We start from the raw sequence: 23,199 nt of genomic DNA, 5'->3' as shown, positions 1-23,199 counted from the left end.
TTGCTCTTGATTCCCTTGCTTTTGGGGATGTGTCTAGTAAGAAGTTGCTGCGGTGGAGGTCAAGGAGGTTGTTTCCTGCTTTCTCCTCTAGGGTGTTGATAGTTTCCTGTCTCACGTTCAGGTCCTTTATCCATTTTGAGTTTATTTTTGTGCATGGTGTGAGAAAATGATCTAGTTTCTTTCTTCTGCATGTTGCTGTCCAGTTCTCCCAACACCATCTGTTAAAAAGGCTGTCTTTTTTCCATTGGATATTCTTTCCTGCTTTGTCAAAGATCAGTTGGCTGTATACTTTTGGGTCCACTTCTGAGTTCTCAATTCTGTTCCATTGGTCTATGTGTCTGTTTTTGTGCCAATACCATACTGTCTTGAGGATGACAGCTTTGTAGTCGAGGCTGAAGTCTGGGATGGTGATCCCTCCCGTTTTGGTTTTATTTTTCAGTATTACTTTGGCTATTCGGGGTCTTTTGTGGTTCCATACAAATTTTTGGATAGTTTGTTTTAGTTTTGAGAAGTATGCTGGTGCAATTTTGATTGGAATTGCATTGAGTGTGTAGAGAAGCAGGCTCCATTCTGATAGCGCAGAGCCCAAGGCAGGGCTCGAACTCACCAACCATGAGATCATAACCTGAGCCTAAATCAAGAGTTGGAAGCTTACCTGACTGAGCCACCCAGGCACCCCGAATTTGTGTGTTTTTAAAATGGCAGTGCATCTAAATCCATAACAACACTATTCTGAGGAGCATTTTGTGGTGGATTAATTCACACATCTTTGTTGATTTTACTAAGAGGTTCTGTTTTTCATCTACTAGGAAAAGTTTGATATATTTGTTATTTTTGTTAGTTTATGCAATTCAAAGCAGTTATTTTGTGAGTTTTTAGTTCATCTGCCTTTTTACAAATGAGGGAGAGATACAGAAGCTAAAACAACAGGATTAAGTTATTTCAAGTGAAAAGATGAGTATTTGTAGGGTCAGAGGTCTCTTGTTAAAAATAGTCACAGTTTTGCTTAAAAAAGAAAGACTTTGAAGGTAAAACTTCCTCTTCAACTTTGATATCAAATAGAGTATGACATTTGTTAGTTTCTTTAACTTATTTACATGATATTTTGTGTTTCTATTAAATAAATATCATTAATAACCAAATCAGATAGGTAATATTTAAAACCAGTCAGTTTCTTTTTGTGTGTGAGGTGTTCAGGAGAATAACATGCTAAGCCTAGAATGTCCTCTAGGAGATGCTGGATGTATGAGAAGTGAATAGTTGTTTATTTGCTTACCTGTTAAACTGTCAGTTGATCCATTGGGAAAAGGTATTGTTTTAGCAGATATTTGGCTTAATAGAGTGCTATACCTATCCTGCTTTCGTTACCAGTTTTAAAAGAATTAGAGTATACAAAACTATGCTCTTAACACATCAGCTGTATTAGTTATCACATTTTCATTAGGATTTTGTAGTGTCTTATGCTCATCATCACGTGAGTCAGTTATTACACAAGAGCCTTAAACAGATGCCTTTTAAAAGATACTTCCAGGCAGTGGTATACTGGATAAAATGTCTTGTGTTAAACCCTCTAGTTTTTATTTGATTATTTCTTTTTTTCCTTCCACGGCATTCATTATGACAAATTTTTATAAGTATAAATGTAATGATCTTCTTGTTTAGACAGTAATAAAATTTACCAGTGTCTTCACCAGAGAGAATTTCTCCCAGTGGTCCTAAGGGCACTGGAAAATTAACGAAGGAAAACTACTCAAACTTGCACCAAAATCCATTTTGTGTAATGTGGGAACTTGAGCACAGATATTTGCTTGCACTTCTTCCTTCGCCTACCGATCACTGCCAGAATGACCAGGTAATTATGAAAAGGAAATAGTTGATATGGTCCTTTCCCTGTACAAGAATATCATCCCTTGCTCAGGAACTTTGAGGAACTTTTGCTGGATACACTATTGATGGGCCATTTAGGAAAACCTGGTAGGATATTTGGAAGTCTCACTTGCAGGAAAATAATGAGGGTCATGAGAAGTAGAGTAGATGCTAGGATAATTAACACCGATGAATGAAAAGAGATAAAGGCAGGCCTTGAAACAGATAGACAGTAAACCATTTGGGATCTATTTTACTGTGTGGAATAGCAGATTTTAAAATAGGGACCAGGCAGTAACTAAACTAGGCAAAAAGCCTATAGAATGGTGGGGGTTCTCCCTGACACAAAAAGAAACAGCACAATGAGAAATTCCAGTATTGAGGGCTGAGCCAGACAAAAAGCTGACTACAGAAAGCTCGCCTGTTATGTGGCTACTTTTTTCAAACACAAAAGAGAAATTATGCAAAGACCAACTCTCCTCCTCCTAAATCACCAAGGTTGATTTTAGGCTTCCGCAAAGCCTCAGCATAAAATCTGAGAGTTGGCATTAAATAGCAACCAGGTGGATGGTGAAGGGGCATCCACTCCGGGGAGCATCTACATATGAGCAAACAGTGGATCTTAGTTGCTCTCATCTTAGCTGAAGCAGTTTGTGCCACGCAAAAGGAAAAGAACGTTGTACTTAGTGTCAAGAGTGAAAACATACTTTGAAAAATGTTTTATTGCAGGGAACAGAAGTTGATTATAGACAACACCTGTTCTTTTGCCTTAATGAAAACCAGGGGGCTAGAACATTTTGTAAAAGTCAAGGGGATTAGTAATGTCATCTAATAAGGTGAGGTAAATAAGTGGCAAGGAAGTTGAAAGAGAGGTGGATGAGATAAAAAAATTGGGGAAATATGGGGCGCCTGGGTGGCGTAGTCGGTTAAGCGTCCAACTTTCGCTTAGGTGATGATCTCGCGGTTCGTGGGTTCGAGCCCCGCGTCGGGCTCTGTGCTGACTGCCAGCTCAGAGCCTGGAGCCTGTTTCAGTCTGTGACTCCCTCTCTCTCTGACCCTCCCCTGCTCACGCTGTCTCTCTCTCTCTCTCCTAGAAATAAATAAAAAACATTAAAAAAATTAAAAAAAAATTGGGGAAATAAAATCATAGAATAAAATGTCATTAGAAAGACTAAAGAACAGAGTATACACTGAAGAAAATTAAGTCACTTGTATGAAGGAAAATTTGAGATACATTTTGCCAGTAGAATCAACCTAATAGATTGGAACACAGAACTGAAATCCAGCAGAGGCATAGTGTGCCTAAAACAAGTAGAATAGAGGCAGTCATTAAAGATAATGTTGATAAGCTAAGGACTTAAATCTGAGCTTGAAAGAACTTAAGCCTTTTTGAAAGGATTTTTTTGGGAAAACTTTTAAAAATTCTTTTTTAGGGTTGCCTGGGTGGCTCAGTCGGTTAAGCCTCCGACTTCGGCTCAGGTCATGATCTCACGGTTCGTGGGCTTGAGCCCCGCGCCGGGCTTTGTGCTGACAGCTAGCTCAGAGCCTGGAGCCTGCTTCTAATTCTGTGTCTTCCTCTCTCTTTGACCCTCCCCTGCTCACACTGTCTGTTTCTCTTTCTCAAAAGAATGAATAAAAACATTAAAAAAATTTTTTAATTCTTTTTTTAAAAAGTTTTTAATTTTAAGAATGAGAGACTCAGAAATAATACTATAAATATATGCATGGGAGAAAACAGGTAAAAAATTAGGCCAGCTACTTTATTATTTTTATTATTTTATTATTTATTTATTTATTTATTTAACAAATAGTTTATTGTCAAGTTGGTTTCCATATAACACCCAGTGCTCATCCCCACAAGTGCCCCTCTCCGTGCCCATCTCCCCTCCCCCCCCCACATCCATCAGTCCTCAGTTTTTGTCAGCATTCAAGAGTCTCTCACGGTTTGCCTCTCCCCCTTTCCCCCACCATTTTCCCCCTTCTTCTCCCCCATGGTCCTCCGTTAAGTTCCTCCTAGTCCTCCTATACGTGCAAACATATGATATTTGTCCTTCTCTGCCTGACTTATTTCACTCAGCATAACACCCTCAAGGTCCATCCATGTTGCTACACAAGTAGGCCAGCTACTTTAAATGGCAGAATTAAAATGTTAGGACCAAGAATCCCATATTTAGCCAAGAGGTCATTGTTTTTAATGCTAAAAAAATATAATCCCAGACATGCATGGGCTAAGGAGGCATACTGCCATTATCCTTTCTGCAAATTTTTCTGAGATACACTCTTGCCAATTAAGGCAAATCTAATTAAAAGAGCACAACAATTGGAAACTACCATGGCAAACACTGAAGATAATTCAATACATAATTAAGTAGTTTGTAAATGGCTATTAATGAGAACATAACTCACATGAAGGGGGTGGGGTGCCTGGGTGGCTCAGTTGGTTAAGCGTCTGACTTCAGCCCAGGTCATGATCCTGCACTTTGGGTTCAAACCCTGCATTGTGTTCTGTGGTGATAGCTTCGAGCCTGGAGCCTGCTTCGGATTCTGTGTCTCCCTTTCTCTCTGCCCCTCCCCTGCTTGCACTCTGTCTCTCTGTCTCCCAAAAATAAATAAATATTAAAAAGAAACTCACATGAAGAATTTGTCTAAAATGAAATCCTTGTTTTTGAGCACAAAAATTAGTAAGGAAGTAGGTTGGAGAAGACAGTAGGTATTTTTAAATTTTTCATATTGATGACAAGATACATAGTTCCAAGTGTGATTTTTTTTTTAATTTAAAGAGAACTATTTATACCTAAGACTTTTCATTCTAAAAGTTTTAAATCAGTTGAAGAAAACGAATTAAACCTGGTCCATATAAGCAAAAGTTAGAAAGTAAAGGAAGATGCAAGGAAGCTTTTGAAATAAGGTGTGAAAAAGGATAATAGACAAATACTTTGTTCTATAAATAAATATAAATCGTTGAATATACCTATTAAAAGACCAATAGGGACAAACTGCCTGGAATACATTTTGATCTTAATTCTTACCTTTTCCTTAACATTAAAAATTGTGACACATTGACCCTGAAAGAATTGGTACAGGCTATTCAAGATACTGTATATTTTGCTGTGGTATGCTACAAAAGCTGCTAGAAATTGTATAAGATAATCTTTTATGCAATGTTAGTGTCTTTAGAAATGCTTGTATCTCATTTTCCATTTCATAGACTTGCATCTGTCCCAGTATACTTCAGAGTGGAAAGACAGCCTTATATTTCCTATTTCTTTGCAGAATGGTACACATCAAAAGGAGGTATATGCTTCACACTTGAAATGGGCATATTTTATGTGATATGTGAAGTATGTGAATTATATCTCAGAAAAACTGTTTTTAACAAAGATGAATTTGCCATGGCTCTGATTTGGTCATATTTATAAATTTTACTACTTTTGATATTGAATTAAGATCAAGAGACATACTGTTCAGTAATACCTGTTGCCTGGGAATAAATCTGTGGAGATATTGTTCAGGTATAGTTATAGCGCCTTTATACACTCATTCCAGTGTACCTTTTTGTAACTCTATATCATAGCTCAAAAATATTTAACTGAATAGAAAAATTACTTCTCGTGGTAAGTTTTCAGTGATTAACCCATCAAAATTTATCGTGTATTCTTCCTCTTAATGATTCAAACTGCACATCACTGATTTTTTCCGGCTCCGAAGTGGAATATCTGCTAGCATGTGCACAATAGTAATTGTTCCTTCACATTGCATCCTCTCCTCCATTTGTTTAAAGGTGTTTCACCAATAGCTGGTTTGTAAGTATACTATTTGTCGTTAGCCTCATGGCTGGTATAATAAGACCTTTGGAAATTGTTTGACTTGCATATGTGTCTCTTGAACGAGTACAAATTCAAATAAATCCTCTGTATTTTTTGGCTCTTTCTTTAGCAACAAAATTCATCCCTTTTGTTCTGGAAAAAGCATTACTTGGTACTTGTTCTGCAAAGACTCCTACAACTCATTGTGCTTTGAAAGTGAAACAAAAACTGTGGTGTCTTCAGGCCACTGGTCTGCCCATGTTTCATAGCAGACAGCTAGGAACAAATAGGTTGACTCAACAAAGCAAAATTTCAAATACTCACTGTCTTAATTTTCTGTTTATAATTTTCCTTTTCAGTTGCTTATATGGTATCACTCTTGTCCTGACACAGATTTATATTTCTATATTCACTGTATTAGCATCCTGTTCATTTAAAAATTCATGGTGTTTTTTATAAATTGCAATGTTTATAGTTCTGTTTTCATGCCTGCTTTTAATCCTTCAGTAAATCATTAAACCAGTTTTGTTACTTGGAGATAAAGCATACAGCAAAAAACTACAGACAAAAAAATGTAAACAACACTCCAAAAATAAACCAACACTAAAACAAAATTTTAAAAAGGAGTACCTGGGTGTCTCAGTTGGTTAAGCGACTGACTTCAGCTTAGGTCATGATCTCACGGTTCATGAGTTCGAGCCCTGCGTCAGGCTCTGTGCTGACAGCTCAGAGCCTGGAGCCTGCTTCTGATTCTGTGTCTCTCTTCCTCTCTTTGCTTCTCCCCCTCTTGTGCTCTGTTTTTCTCTCTCTCAAAAATAAACGTTAAAAGATGTAAACAACACTCAAAAGACATGAAGATACATTAACTAAAATGAATTGAACCTGAAAATTAGTGTGTATGCATAGATCCAATTTTTATAGAACATTGACAACCTTTAAAATAATAATGTTCAATAAGACTGTTAGAAGGTTTCAGGGAAAATTAATTCTGCTTTCCAAATTAGTGAAAGATGGGTGGTCCACCCTCTGAAGATCATGGAGTTAGAGGATCACAGGGCACTGCTGCTGCTGTAGCTAAATAAACAGTTGGCTGCAAGCGTTAGAGGTCTTGAGGATGATGTTCTATGTTGTGTTATAAAACCCTGTTTCCGTGATGCCTGTGGGAGATGAGGAGTAACTCTTCATTTGGAATTGGTTTTGCTTGAATTTAAAACGGGTAAAACTGTTATGGTACTTAGACTTAACAATAATTTTTAAAAATCTAGTTCCAAAATGTTTACTGTCCTGCCCATTTTTCGTTGGTTCTTCATACTCTTTAACTGATCATATGCCCTTGAGCTACAGGTTTGTTTAAATAGAAAAAAAATGTTTTACTACTAGATGGGGAGTAGGAGGCAATGAAAGAATCCAAGAACTAAGGGATCTGAAGTACTCCATTTGGGGCACATATAAATGTTTTCCTCAATCTGATAGGCATTGTAGTGCCTACTGTTTCCTCTTTGTCTTCCTTTCCTCCTCCTACCATAAATGATGAGGAATTCTCAATTTGCAAGCCTAATAGAAGACACTTTTGAAAAATCATGGTGGTTTTTGCATTTTCTTGCCTGGTACCTGTCTTTTAGGCTCAGACTTTTCTCCTGCTGGTTCTGCCTGTACACATTCTGATGAATTAGGTTGACAACTATATTTATAGTAGTAGTCTTGTGATTCATTAATGCTGTAAGTATCTTTAGAGAATTTAGAATCATGTTTACTTTCTCTTTCTTGAGGTTTTATTCTTATGCTGCCATTCTCCCTGGATCAAAAATCTTATCTTTGATTCACTTTTGTTTCATACTTCATGTTCAATTAATGTTCTAAAACTTGGTGTATTTTTTCTAAGATACAAGCCTTCTTTATTTTCTGCACTTTTATATTCTGGTTCTATATGCGGAGATTACAGAGGGTAAGCCAAACACCTTTATTTTTCTAAGGTTCCAGTTTCTTTCTTTCTTTTTTTTAAATGTTTTTTATTTATTTGTAGGAGAGAGAGAGAGAGACAGCGTGAGCAGGGGAGGGTCAGAGAGAGAGGGAGTCACAGACTGAAACAGGCTCCAGGCTCTGAGCTGGCAGTCAGCACAGAGCCCGACGCGGGGCTCGAACCCACGAACTGCGAGATCATGACCTAAGCGAAAGTTGGACGCTTAACCGACTAAGCCACCCAGGCGCCCCCAGTTTATTTCTTTAAAATTACTTTCATCAGCATTTCTCTTTCAGCTGCCCTTAGTCCCTAATTTTTAGGGGGTGTCTGGAATTTAAATCTCCCTTACCTAAGCAACCTCATTTTCCACTATTTGCTAGCATAGAGAAGGGGAATTCTGATTTAGTGTTTGTAACTCTTGTGGCAGGCAGGCACTGTGCTAGGCACTTTACATGTATTAAGAGCTTTAAATCTTCAAAAGTACCCTGTAAAGTTGATATTTGTTTCCTTTTTTATATATGAAGAAACTGAAATTTACAGAGCTTACATAATTTGCCCAAGGTCGCAGCTAGCACACATGGAATCGGAATTTAAATTATCCACCTGTGTGATCTCCCAAAGCCTGGGTTTTGTCCACATCTTTCTTGTATTGAGTTCATATCTTTGTTCACCTGGCTCTTTCCTCCTGAGCTTCTTCTATTCCCTTTTCTACCTGTCCAAATTATATCTGTCATTTAAGGACAAACTTATATTAATGTCTTTTCTGTATGCCTCTCTGAATTTTGTTATTTTTTTCTCTCCACTTTTGTAGCACTTTCAACATCTTACTCTATTTCCTGTACTTCATATGTGTTAGTCCCAAACTGGAGTAGAAATTCTTTAAGGACAAAAGCCATACATATGCTTTTCTTTAAAATCCTACAGGCAAAGCACATGGAAGGTTCTCTCTCTCTCTTTTTTTTTAATTTTATTTATTTTGAGAGAGCAGAGGCAAGATAAGTGGGAGAGGGGGAGGGAGAGGGAGAATGCCAGTGCAGAGCCTGAGGTGGGAGTCGAACCTATGAAACTGAGAGTGTGACCTGAGCTGAAATTAAGAACTGGACACTTAACCAACTGAACCACCCAGATGCCCCAGGTTCTCTGTTATCTTATTGGCTATTGATCATTACAGATATTTTTGTAAGATTTCTAGTTTCCAGAAAATTTAATTGAGATTTAAATCATTTTTGCCTACTTATGTTTCCTTGTATACTAGTTTATGTTAATAATTTAAAGTCCTAAGCTGCTATTTAGAATCAAATGCTGAAGAGAGCCATATTTTTCACTTTAAAAGTTGTAGTTCATTCAGTTTTTATCATGCTGTTAGAATCAGCTACTTGTAATATTTAAGTGCTGTGAGTTAATGGGAAAAAGAATAATGACATCTTGCAAGACTCTCAACTCTCTAACCTGTTCTCCTGCCTGCTAACTTATTTTTGGAATATTGGTCAGAATATGTAACATATTGGAAATAATATTAAATGCCCTTTTTATAAATGTTGACTGTCATTAATATGGATTAAAAGTCTAGTGGCAAATTGAATCAGCTTTGTTCAGCATAAAGTTAAATAGTTTTGTTACTTTTTCTGTGTTGGGATGACTTCTTGGCTTTACATACAGAGAAATATTTGTACTCAGTTGGCTTTGAGATTAGGTGGAGAAATTGATATAAATTTTTTTGTGTAACACATGAATCCAATTATTTTTTACCTTATAACTGTAGATTGTTTTTGAATATCTCTTTGTATTATAAATTACTTATTTTTCCTGATTATTACTAATTTAGATTGAATTAATCTCTCAGTTTGTTTTAGTTATTTTATAGAAGTATGTACAGTTTATTCTGGGCTTACCATGCTTTCTATGGCTGTAATCCCTTATTCACCATTTTAATTATTTTTTAATGTTTATTCCTTTTTGAGAGAGAGAGCGCGCGCATGAGAGGGGGAGGAGCAGAGAGAGAGGGAGACACAGAATTGGAAGCAAGCTCCAGGCTCTGAGTAGTCAGCCTGATGCAGGGCTCGAACCCGCGAACTGTGAGATCATGACCTGAGCCAAAATCAGACACTTAATCGGCTGAGCCACCCAGGTGCTCCTTACCATTTTAATTCTAATTGCATTTTTCTCTGAGTTAGATTAATATTTTTCTGATAAACCTAAGATTCTTCCCTGTCTTTCTGTTGTCTTGGTATAGGTTGAGATGAGATACTTTAAAAAAGGATGATTGGGTTAAGAATAAAAGCTTTAGTTAGTTCATGGTGTCCAGTGTTACCATTTTTCTAATTTTTAAGTTGTCACTTGGAAATATATCACTCCTTTTTGGAGCTGGTTTCTGGTTTTTCTTTGTTTGTTTTGTCATTAAGCAGTAGAAATCTGACTAGCCTTGGCAGAGATCATTTGTTGAAAGGTTTCATAGATTTGAATTAAGAACTAAACAAGCAGGCCTTGGGGAAGATAGAAACTAAGAATTCTGGAGCACTTAGAGGTGTGAGCCAGTAAAACTAGTACATGCTCATTTGTAGGGGACTGTCTCATCAGATGACCCACTTGCTTTGTGTTTGTTCTCAAAATTTAATTGCCAGGAGATCAAAAGAAGAGTTGGATCCCTTGTCCCCACACTATTATTGACGATGGTTGCTTGGATGTTTGTGTGGGTTGATATAATTGGCTCTCCTACTAGAATCATAGGACATTGGGATGAAGTATAGTTATTCACAGGAATAAAGGAAGGGTTTCTGGACAGACAGAAACGAGATATCTGCTGAATTTGTGCTTTTATTATCTGTCTACATAGGTCAACACATGCATGTACACAAGTCCTGGAAATTTATTTCCGTTATGTTGTGACTCTCCTGTGTTCAGCTGCAGACATAACCTTACCTCCAGTGGTAGAAACCCGAAGTCCCACCCAGCTACCGTAGACATTCTGTTTGGCAATTAAGTAATTCTTGGAGAGTAATTTGATTAGAGGGTAATGGAAGCTAGATTGTAAGAAGTTGAGATTGACTGGTGGGAAAGAGGACCTAAAAGATAGAGATCCCAAATTAAAGAATCATTTTTTTATAGTATTAGATTATATTAAAGGTAGGGTGACCAAATGAAAGGATATGAGTAAAGCGATGCACTATAATTATGCTGTTACATCAGGAATTATATACCAGGACGTTTGGCCACCTTATTTAAAGTTTCCATACCTGTGGATTAGTCTATATTAAGGGAATGGTATGTTTTATAATGCTGATTATGTTATTTTTCAGTATTTTTGAGCAGTAATCCCTATTACAATTTTCTATGTCCTAAACTGGATACCATCGTTGACATCTAATACATTGTCAATTTCTTTGTAAGTTTTTTTTTTTTTTTACTAAAGGGAAAAATTGATTTATAATACATAATTGACGGTGAATAGGGAACTAGAAACCTAAAAATTGGAAGTTTTGCTTTGGTATCTTCTGTAAAATATAGGTATCTTCTGCTTTGGAATGGAGAGATAACTTTGGAGAACCTGGATTGTTTTATTAATGCATTTGTTTTTCTTTCTGTATATTGTCATAGTTCTTTTGCTTGTGTGGTATAATTGTGAAACTTTCTTTTTGTTTTAGCTCACATCTGAAATGTTTGAAGCAGATCTTGAGAAGGCATTGTTGCTAAGTAAATTAGAATATGAAGAGCACAAAAAGGTATTTACACATTTATTGATTTAGATATTTTAGAAGTTTAAGTGTTCAAAGGTTTGGACCAACCTTCCTGAATTTTGTATAAAAGTTCTCCATTCAAGTTTGTCCTAAAAATTCATCACCATAAAAATATTATTGTGAAATTTTTATAATAAGATTACTCCTCAAGTTTTGAGAGGCAACAAAAACATTCAGACTAAACTTTGGTGATTTGGAATGTTTCCTTAAGAAATTCCTCTACCTGGTGCACCTGGGTTGAGGTTCCCACTCCTTTTTAAGTTTATTTATTTATTTTGAAGGAGTATGAGCCAGGGCAGGGATGGGAGAGGAGGTAGCAGTACAGAGAGAGACAGAATCCGAAGCAGGTTCAGTGCTGTCAGTGCACAGCCTGACGCTGGGCTCAGTCCCACAAACTGTGAGATCAGGACGTAAGCTGAAATCAAGAGTTGGATGCTTAAACTGTGTCACTAAACTGTGATGTTGGCTTATGTGCTGAAAAGCATTGTATATCTTGTAACTAACTATAGGAACATTTAAGTAAAAGTAGTGTTGCCTTCCAGTTTCTGTATTTAAACAGAGCATTTATTATTTTCATATAATTTGACATTTTAGTCCTTTATATGTGTTGGGAATTTTTTTGGTACATAAAATTCATTCAGTTTGTGATTATAGTTGATCATAAATGACCCTGGTCATGCTTATGGGCCTTTAGACTATGTCATTGTACACTAGCTCCTTCAGTTAACATGAAGGGAAGAGAGGAATTAAAATTCACAGCAGATGATTTTGCTTTCTATTTATAGTTCAAGGTAAAAGGATGAAAGTTGCCAGTGGGTGGACTTTGTACATTGTGTATGTTAGTTTCGTTTCCATATCCCTATTGCTGTTATCGAATAATAAAGACTAACTATAATCCTTATTGTTAGGTGTCCATTTAAGCACAAAGCTGGCGGTTAGAAAAATGGATACAGCTAGCTTTACCGTGATTTAATCATTTAAATGGACATTCAGTTACACTGGAAAAGTGTAAAAAAAAAAATGTTCTCCTGACTTGCTTAATCAGAGATGAAGTGTATCAAATAGATTATTGTCATACAATAATGATTTACTGTTGTGAGATATATGTGTAGATTCTTTTTTTATTATTATTTTTTACATTTATTTATTTTTAAGAGACAGAGTGAGACAGAGCTTGAGCGGGGAAGGTTCAGAGAGAGGAGACATAAAATCCGAAGCAGGCTCCAGGCTCTGAGCTAGCTGTCAGCACAGAGCCTGACGCGGGGCTTGAACCCACGAACTGTAGATCATGACCTGAATTGAAGTCAGACACTCAACTGACCCTTTATTTATTTTAAAATTATTATTAATATTTTTTTTACATTTATTTATTTTTGAGAGACAGAGTGAGACAGAGCATGAGCGGGGGAGGTGCAGAGAGAGAGACACAGAATCTGAAGATATATGTCTAGATTCTAAAGCTAAAAGAATTGCTATATCTTTAGAGAAGTAGAGTAGATGGGGTTGATAAAATACCATGATCCCAGCCAGTTTTCTTGGCACAGCCATAGGTCTGCTACCCAAAAGCATTGGTTCTGTCGGACCGTAATGACTCCCAGAGAAGGGAGGAACTCCTTTTGTATGCAGTGGCTAGTTTGATGTGATTACATTGATGTAGTCATAGAGTTTTAAGTCAGTATCCCAATAAAATTACTATAATTATTTTAGCTTAGCTATCTTTATGTTAACTAAAGTTTGGGATGGCATTTTCTATTCTGTTCTATTACTCATTCAGAAAATATTTTTTTGGATAGCCAGAATGTACTAGGCACATAATACAAAGATAAAGATATGGTCCCAGCCTTTGAGTTTAGTGGAGGGAGACATACATATAATTATTGTGTATAGTATCGACAGATGAATGTTCTCAGTGCAGTGGCAATTCAGAAAGATGAAAGAATTTTCTTTGCCTTTAATGGGGATGAGTTTTAGAAAAGGATTCTTTTTTTTTTATGTTTATTTATGAGAGTGTGCACACGCACATGTGTGCACACAAGCGCAGGGCAGAGAGACGGGGCACAGTATCTGAGCTCTGGGCTGACAGCACAGTCAGCCCAATGTAGGGTTTGAACTCATGAACTGTGAAATCATGACCAGAGCTGAAATCAGATGCTTAACGAACTGAGCCACCCAGGTGCCCCTACAAAATGATTGTTAAAGAGGAGTCCTACTAGGTGTATTAAAAGGTCACAGTGTAGGCAAGAGAAAGTAGGCATTGTCAGGGAAGGAGTAGCAAGAATACAGGATATATGTGTATGAGAGTGTATAGGATAGTTGATTTGGGGATGCTAGAGACTCTTTCTGAAGGTTAAGATATAAAGGATCTTGTGTACCAGGCTAAGGAGATTGGGCTTTATAAATGTTGGCAGAGAGCTATTGAGTATTTTTAACTTTTAGATTGATTTCAGGTTTTCATTTTAGAAATTCATGCTGTAACAGTGTAGAAGATGGATTGAAGGGCTTAAATTAGAGGGTGTTGCAATGTCCAGCAGAAGATAGAGAAATGACAGAAGGTGTGAGGAGAACAGATGTAAGAGATCTTTAGGAGATAAACTCAACAAGACCTCATGACTAATTTGTATATAGTCTGTAGGAAGAGCAGATAGAGGTGACTCAGGTTTCTAGTCTACAGAGTTGTGTGATGTAGCATTAAACAAGGTGCTTTAACTAGAGGATCCAGTAAGGAAGGCAGGGTGAACATATTAAGCTTGGAGATGTTTACTGAACATTCCAGTTGGGTTGTCTGTACATACAAAATTCGTAAGTGTATAATTAGAGCTTTACATTTTGAGAAATGATGGGTAAAAAGCAAAAGAATTGTTTAAGAATGGAATAATGATGAGAAGAGTTTGGAGAAGTGAAGTCAGTGATGGAGACTAAAGAGTAGTTCGAAGTATATTGAGGAAACTAAGAGGTGTTTGAAAAAATAATGTCTTTGGATTTGGCATTGAGGGGGAGGTTGACCTTAATTTTAGTGGCCGAGAACAGAGGAAGCCAGATTTGACGGGGGAGGTGAGAAAGGAAGTTGACTAGAGATGATTGTCTTAAGTTTGGTCCCAAAATAAAGAAGAGGTGGCAATGAGGAAATATTATAAACCAAGGTATAACTTTTGTTTTTATTTTAATTTAAACATTAAAATCTCTTAAACGAGGCAAGAGATTGAATTTATAAATAAAAAACAGCTATCTTTTTATACAGTTTGGCTAGCTTAAAGTGTTGACTTTCTAAATCTTTTTTTTTTTTTTTTTGAGTTTATTTATTTTGAGAGAGAGAGAAAGACATTGTGAGCAGGGAAGGTGCAGAGAGGCAGAGAGAGAGAATCCCAAGCAGGTTCAGCACTGTCAGCATAAAGTTCTGTGTGGGGCTCGAACTCCTCAGCCTTGAGATCATGACCTGAGCCAAAATCAAGAGTTGGATGCTTAACCAACTGAGTCACCTTGCTGCCCCTAAAGTGTTGACTTTTTAATTTGCTATTTCTCTTTAAAAAATAAAACTTTAAGAAATACATTACCTAATGGTATGTTGATATTTTTACTAGTGTTAACCAAGCTTAATTATTGTTGGTAATTCTTTTTAGGAGTATGAAAATGCTGAAAATGCTTCAACTCAGTCAAAGGTTATGAATAAAAAGGATAAAAGAAAGAATCATCAGGGAAAAGACCGGCCTCTCACAGTATCACTAAAAGATTTTCAATCTGAAGGTAATATATGTATGAAATCTATTACACTAGAGAAACTATTATAAGTCTTTTTATGTGTAAGTTGTAAGTTCCTTGCTAATTTTTAAAATAAGTAAGAATTGTTTTATTAATGTGTTTCTGAGATTGCGAAAAGTGTAGCCCTGTTTGGAAATAAACAACTGGGGCAGGGGAGGTGGGTAACTTAAAAGCAGTCACTAAATCCTCATAAAGCTTCAGTATGCATTTATCTTTTTGTAACTGAATTTGTCCATTTTCTAAAACTCACTGAAAATAAAAATTGTATTTGTAGTCTTTGAGTCATCTTGAAACATTATTATTGTCCTTATACCTAAAGTGATTGGACTTAAACTAGACCAGGAATAGTATCTTCAGATTTCATCCATTATTGGCCAATCCCTTCAAATTATCTGGAACTATACCTCAGAAAATTAAAATACAATTTTTTTGGAGACTTATTACCAGAAAACTTTATAATGTCATTTGTATTTTTTTATTGAACAGAAAGACAAAGAAATTGAAGGCATACCATAAAACACATTGTTTTTGATGTGGGAAATGGTGAAAACCCTAAGTCTGTGCTGTAAAATATGGTAGCATTCATATGTGGTTATTTAAATATAAACTAACTAAAATGAACTAAAATTAAAAATTCCTTAGTTAGCCACATTTCAGGTGCTACATGTAACTAGTGGCTTCTACATTGGACAGCACAGGTATGGAACATTACCATCATTACAGAAAATTTTATTGGATGGTGCTGTTCTTCTGTCAGAATAGTTGCTGACAAAATGAACAGCTGTTTGTTTATTGACACATTGCTCTATTTGATTCATATGAATTTATTCCTTAATACATTGGGCGTTTGTTCTGTGAGAATTAATAACACTATAGCAATAATCTAAAAAGAAAAATACAATGAAATACTTTTTCATTTTCAGAAACAAGCCTATCTGTGAAATTAGGAATACATTTAGAACATTATTTTGCTTTGGTTTAAGGATCAGGATAGTTTTTCCTATAGTCTGCCTCTCTTACTAAGTGGTTTTTTTGTTTTGTTTTTGTTTAGAAGTTGAAAGAAGAGATGTATATTAAGTTTCTTATTTGAGGTTAAAAGAACAGGTGTATGTTAGAGTTTTCAATTTTGGTATGAAAGATTCTATATAATATGTATTTCATTAAAAACTAGGCAGAAACATGAAAAGAAGACTTTTTTAAACTTTGTAATTTTTTTTTCATATGTTTGATTGTAAGTACTATGTAAATTTATTAAATGGATTGAGAAAGACATCAGTATGATGCTGTGATTTCAAGATGCGATTAAAACAGTCATGATTATTCCTCAGCTTCTTTCATCACATTGTATGCTAAGTAGAACACACTAGAAGAATGACTTTGATGTTAGAATAAGTAGGAAATTAGAAATAAATAGGATTTGGTAGTTTGAGCTGAAACTTGTGATTTTGGCATTTACTGTACTTGTAGACTCTGTTCTGATCAACAGATGCTTTAGAGAACTGGGCCAGCTTTTAAATTCTCAGTCATAAGAATGCTATTCTATTAAATTATTGTTAGTCCTTGAGAATAGAAAATTTCTGCTGTGCGTTAGAAGCAGTGTTAGATATCCTGATTATCTCTAATTTAAATCCGAACACTTGCTCCCTCTTTGTACTTTAGTTTCAGCCTTGTATCTGTATAGACTCCCTTATGTCTTTTCCTCATTCTGTAATCCTTTTCTAGAAATGCTATGTTGTTACTAAGTCAGTGATTTGTGTAATCTGGATATATTTCTTGTTGCCTTCTTTTTTGTATTCATTTTATAAATATACGTCAGTTTTTAAGATTTTTTTATAGTATTGGCAAAACACTATGATGTATATTTTTAAAACAAACTAAGAGGCTTAAAGGACACAAATTACTATTCTACTTTTTTTTCTACAAAGGCAGTGACCTGTACAATTTTGCAATTATAATACCCTGTGATTTGATTTTAGACATATTTGTTCCCCACGTTGTCCAAAACACAATTGTGTAACCAAAAACCTAAATTATTTGGAATTCAAATGTGTAAAATTTAATAATACCCTGTGGTATACGTGGCATTTACTGGGATATAAAACATAGTCCCTAAGCTGAGCAAATAGTAATTATATGTTGAAATTTAACATCTTATCCCTAGAGAAGAAATCTGATATTTTAGACAATCCCCAAATGACTTCTGTAACTCTTATTATACTTTTGAAATTCTCCTCAATTACTTTGTTTAAATATTTTTACATACTGGGTATTAATAGCTATTGATAAAGTATTGTTAATTTTCTTCAGTGAAATGTCACCATTTTTTTTTTCATTTACAGATCACCTTAGTAAAAAGACTGAGGTAAGTGTTATTGTAACCATCTTTATTCTAAAAAACACTTGATGATTTTAGGAATAATACTTCAGTGTTTGGCAGTCTTTTTTGAGATCTAGCTATTTAAAGGACAACCCATAGATTTGTGTGAGTGAATTCAGTCATGTTTCTGGAAGTTATAAGGATGTAAAATAAATTGCAGTGGATTGAAAATACAATTTGCACGAAGGAAGTATATTATTGGTTTTAGTATCCTAATTTTGTGTGTGTGTGTGTGTGTGTGTGTGTGTGTGTGAGAGAGACACACCCCCCACCCCAAAAGGTTACCACATGTAAGCTTAAAATTTTAGGGAAAAGTGGCATAACACTCCAATATTTATTGAAGACATCCTAAAATCATGTTTCACGATATTTTGTAAGTATGGAAGTTATGAGGTGAACTGTGATTCTGTAGTTTATAGCTATGGATCATATACTACTATTACCATTCACCATCACAAGGTAGCACCACCCACATATAACTTCCTAGGGTTATTGGTTAGTTTTCTTTGTTAAGAAGAAAAAAGCTTGGCTCAGTCGCTTAAGTGGCTGACTTCAGATCAGGTCATGATCTCGCAGTTTGTGAGTTCAAGCCCCACTTTGGGCTCTGTGCTGACAGCTCAAAGCCTGGAACCTGCTTTGGATTCTGTGTCTCCCTCTCTGCCCCTTCCCTCTTCCCCCTGTCCCACATGCTCTGTTTTTCTGTCTTTCAAAAAATGAATAAACGTTAAAAATTTTTTTTTAAGGGGCGTTTGGGTGGCTCAGTCAGTTAAGCTTCCTGATTTCAGCTCAGTCATGATCTCGTGGTTTGTGAATTCAGGCCCCATATGGGGATTTGTGCTGACAGCTCAGAGCCTAGAGCCTGTGTCAGATTCTGTGTCTCCCTCTCTCTCTGCCCCTTCCCCGCTCATGTTTTGTCTTTCTCTTTCTCTCTCTCAAAAATAAAGATTTAATTAATTAATTAATTTAAAAAACCCTCCACTACCAGATTTTATAAACCTTTTAGAACTGGAGGTAGTACTATAAAATATCTTCTAATATTGAGGGAGTTACTAATAAAATGTTATTTTCACTTCTTTAGGTACTAACGTGAAAGCTTTGCTATTCTCTTATGTATATATTCTTGTTAGTAATTCCATCAAATGATTTTTTTAATGGTCAAATGTTCCTTGATTTCACTTTATAGTATATAAATGGTTTTTGACCATTTTTGTTCTTGTTTAAGGTCAGGGAAATGAAGTCATCTCTAAGAAAACCATACCTGAATAACCCTGACTGTAGTAATACTATAGTCCTTAACTTTGCACACAAGCAGAAAATTGATATATTAAAACAGATGGTAGAAATTTTTTTATTTAAAAACTACACAGGGCTCCTGTGTGGCTCAGTTGGTTAAGCGTCCAACTTTGGCTCAGGTCATGATCTCACAGTTCATGGCTTCGAGCCCCGCATCAGGCTCTGTGCTGACAGCTAGCTCAGAGCCTGGAGCCTGTTTCAGATTCTGTGTCTCCCTCTCTCTCTGCCCCTCCCCTGCTCGTGCTCGCTCTCTCTCTCTCTCTCTCTCTCTCTCAGAAATAAATAAAACATTTAAAAAAAAAACCCTACAGTCACCACTTCTTAGATTAAAATTTAAATGACCACAAATACAGTCTGATTATTCATTTTATGTTTGAAAGTGGAAATCCTGTACCTTTGGACTGATTCTATTTTTTTAATCTATTGACTTCTTTGGAGGATACCTTTATGCAAATGAGAAAGCAGATACAAATGGTATGCCTTATTCCTAAGAGACTAACAGCAACTGTTAGTAGAGGGAAAAATAATTTTTATAAACTTTTCCATGGTTATCTTTCCTGCTCTCCTGATTTGAAAGAGGAAAAATTAAATTCAGACTGACAGGATCTCATCTATTTAATATATTTATTCTAGTTGTATTTAAACAGGCATAGGTATGTGACATAGTATATATTTTGTCTTTCATTATATTTTAGAACTGTTCTGATCATCTTCTGTTAAAGATAATATGATAGGTAATAAAATTCACTTTGAATAATCCTAATGATTCAGACATTTCCTACTTTTGTAAATGCAGTCTAATTATAATTTATTTCCTACATAACTATTTTAAACTGGTCAAAAGAACATGTAATTCACATTATCCTTTGACACTTGTTAAAAATATACCAAAGTTATGTTCATTTCCATTTGAGATATTACTCACTTTCTTGTGACTTGAATGTTTAAATGTTGCAATGGTTATGCCATTGCTCTGGAAATCTAGAAGAACTTTATCAAAGAGTTCAAAAATAAGCCTGAAAAAATATTTCTGATTTCAAATCTGAAATGGTATCTGCTTTCTACTCCTAAAAATACATCAGTCTTTGTTACATTGTATACTCAATAATTGACTTAATTCTTTCTATCTCTAATGTTACTTATGCCAAATATTTTTTTTCCATGGAACTTTAAAATTCCTAACCTCTGTTGAGAACAATATACATCTCATCCATACTTAAATCAGGTATTTAGTGGATAAAATTCAAAAGAGAAAAGATTTTTTTTCCTTTATTATAGATGATGAGGGGTACTTCCCGTGTATTCCTCTAACCACCAACTAAACTTGTTCTTGGATTACATCATTCCCTGTGCTTTCTCCATCTGTCTTGATTTTGTGTTATTAATCTCAGTGCTTTCTTTCCAGTCCCAATTATTTATAATCTTTCTCACCCTGAAACAATTAGAATAAAAGTGACATTATCAGGAGTAGAAGATGGGAACAAGCTTTCTTCATTAAATGTCCAGGACATACTGGCTGCCACTGCTACACCAGTCCCCTACCCACTCTTCACTACAGTATAGTCAAGAATATCCCATGAGAATTCTAGACAAGAAGAATGAATAATAGAGTAAATGCTTGTATATACCTCTTAGAAACCTTAACTAATCATGTGTTTTAAGGAACATTAATTGATCCTTAAAGTTGTTTTTGTTTTTAGTTTTATTGTGTTTTTAAAAAATTATTTTTAACATTTATTTTTGAGAGGCGGTTAGAGACAGAGCATGGTCAGGAGGGGCAGAGAGAGAGGGAGACACAGAATCTGAGGCAGGGTCCAGGCTCTGAGCAGTCAGCACAGAGCCCCATGCGGGGCTCGAACTCACAACTGCAAGATTGTGACTTGAGCTCAAGTCAGATACTTAACCGACTGAGCTACCCAGGTGCCCCTATTGTGTTGTGTTTTTAAACACCATTGCTGCAAGGTGGAGTATCTCCTAGCTACTGCTTTCTCTTCAGCTCCAATTTTATCTTGCTTTCCTAACCCCAATCCTTCTGGTACCATTCAATAGCTTTAAAATTTTTAGTGATCACCATGTCTTGAAGTCTAAAAGGTCAAGTCTTCAATATGCTTGAATAGACTATCTCTAGAAGAATACCCAAGAAGTTGTAACAATGATCATCAAAGGGTGGGGCAGGAGGGTTATTAGAATAGGAAAAAGTCTTACTTTCCCTGGTGTAAGTTGTTGAAGTTTCCTATTATGTCTATGTAATATGTATTTTAAAACTTTATCAAAAATAGAAAGCATTGGATGAGAGAGGGGAACAGGGAACAAACCTGGTCTTATCTGGCTCCGTAGTGCTTGTTACATGTCTACCTTAGATATTTTAGCTTGGATGAATAATTTATTCATTTTAGGCCCTAATTATATTAGATGAAAAGTAACGTCGTTGATTTCTAAAATTCTAAATGATCAATATGTGACCAAATTGTATATACTAAAAATTGAACCCCATAGTTAACACTACTAAAACTAGTTAGACCATTAAATTTTAAAAGCAAATAAATTCTACCTAGTTAAAAAAAAAAAAAACTCACCTAAACTCTGGCTTTCCATTAGCAGTTCAACCTGTTACCTGTCCTGAGCTGATTTTTGTTCCCATGCCTGTCCTTATTTGTATTTATTATATTTGTTAGTTTTCTTTGGTTGTAAGTAAGAGAAGCCCAACTCAGTCCAGCAAAAAGCAAGAAAGAATTGCTTGTTTAGTTGGTATAACCAAACCATGAAAGACTAGGGAAAGAGCTGTCCTCATAGTTGACTGGATCCAGGGATTTATATAGGTTTAGGATTCTATATTTCTCTCTAAAGTCTCAGTTGCTATCTATGGCTTCACCTCATGGCAGATTGCATGGTTACTGGGGGGTACATCTTTACAGCTTTTCCTATAAACTGTTAGCTTTTGGGACTTGACAGATTGGAGTTCAACTTTTCTTTGAGGAGATGAGGGAAGCAAAAATATTCCCTATTTGGTGTGATATGTTTCCTATTATATCACATTAGGGGATGTAGAATGGTAATTTTTATAATGATAAAGTTGATCTTGAAGAATTGGCTATTATTTACATAAATAACTGATGAATAAATACATAAAAGACAAGAGATGAATCTCCCATATAGAAAATTCCAAATAATTTATGTAGATAATTCCCCTTCCAGGAGAAGGAACTTAACTGCCTCCACTCTTCTTGAGTATGGGTTGTACTTAGTAACTTTATTCCAAAGATTAGAGTACAGAAAGGGAGGGAAATTAGTTTTATATTGTAGAAACCTGGCAAAAAGAACCTTGACCAGATGATCACTGTTAATACTCTTAATGGTATTTCATGTTGATAGCATCTAACCTTGATATGATGTGGTGAGAATGGCCTATACTTTTGTGATTTTCCTTGCAGAAAGCATATAAAACCAGTCAAACCATGATAAAAACATTAGAAAAATCCATATTAAGGGACATTCTGCAAAATACCTGAACTGAATGACTAGTATTGCTCAAAACTAGCAAGGTCACTAAAAACAAAATCTGAGAAATTGTCATTGACCAGAGAAGGCCAAGGAGACGTGACAACTAAATGCAGTATATCCTGGATGGAATCTTGGAACAGAAAAAGAACATTAGGGGAAAACTAGTGTAATCCAAATAAAGTGGCATCTAGTTATAGTATTATATCAATGTCGGTGGTTTAATGGGAAAGCATACTATAATAATGTAAGATGTTATCACAGAGGAAACTGTGTAAGAGATATATGGAAACTGTACTATCCGCAATTTTTCTGTAAATCTAAGAGTGTTCTAAAATTTAAAGTTTATTTTAGGGGCACCTCGGTGGTTCAGTTGGTTAAGTGTCTGACTCGATTTTGGCTCAGGTCATGATCTCATGGTTCATGGGTTTGAGCCCTATGTTGGGCTCTGTGCTGACAAGTATGAAGTCTGCCTGTGATTCTCTCTCTCTCTCTCTCTCCACCCCCCCCACGCTCTGTCTCTTTAAATAAATAAATAAATAAATAAATAAATAAAGTTTTAAAATTTGATCAGTGGGTTCCAGTGTTGTCAACCGTTATAAAATTCCCCTTCAATGCTTTTAGCAGCTATTAGTGATTATTTCAATTTTCCATTATTTTTTAGAGCATATTCATTTAAAAAAATTTTTTTACATTTATTTATTTTTGAGAGACAAAAGAAGACAGAGTGTGAGCAGGGGAGGGGTAGAGAGTGGGGGGTGGGGACACAGAATCTGAAGCAGGCTCCAGGCTCTGAGCTATCAGCACAGAGCCCAACACAAGGCTTGAACCCACGAACTGTGAGATCATGACCTGAACCGAACTTAAATGCTCAACTGACTGAACCACCCAGGCACCCTTTAAAGCATA

The 23,199-nt window shown here is 35.7% G+C and overlaps 1 protein-coding gene across 1 annotated transcript in view; it reads left to right on the top strand.

Annotated features, from left to right (window-relative positions):
- Positions 1 to 23,199, top strand: part of GKAP1 (G kinase anchoring protein 1) — an 83,858-nt gene that overhangs the window by 16,191 nt on the left and 44,468 nt on the right. The window contains exons 5-7 of the mRNA XM_039250414.1: positions 11,274 to 11,351; positions 14,984 to 15,107; positions 17,462 to 17,484. Of these exons, the coding sequence (XP_039106345.1) occupies positions 11,274 to 11,351; positions 14,984 to 15,107; positions 17,462 to 17,484 (225 nt within the window). The remainder of the gene's footprint in view (positions 1 to 11,273; positions 11,352 to 14,983; positions 15,108 to 17,461; positions 17,485 to 23,199) is intronic.

The sequence above is a fragment of the Hyaena hyaena genome, unplaced genomic scaffold (assembly GCF_003009895.1).
Source record: "Hyaena hyaena isolate Hyena2069 unplaced genomic scaffold, ASM300989v1 scaffold_369, whole genome shotgun sequence".
Taxonomy (NCBI): Eukaryota; Metazoa; Chordata; class Mammalia; order Carnivora; family Hyaenidae; genus Hyaena; species Hyaena hyaena.
Note: the sequence above shows the minus strand (reverse complement) of the source record. Positions and strands in the feature narration are given on the sequence as shown.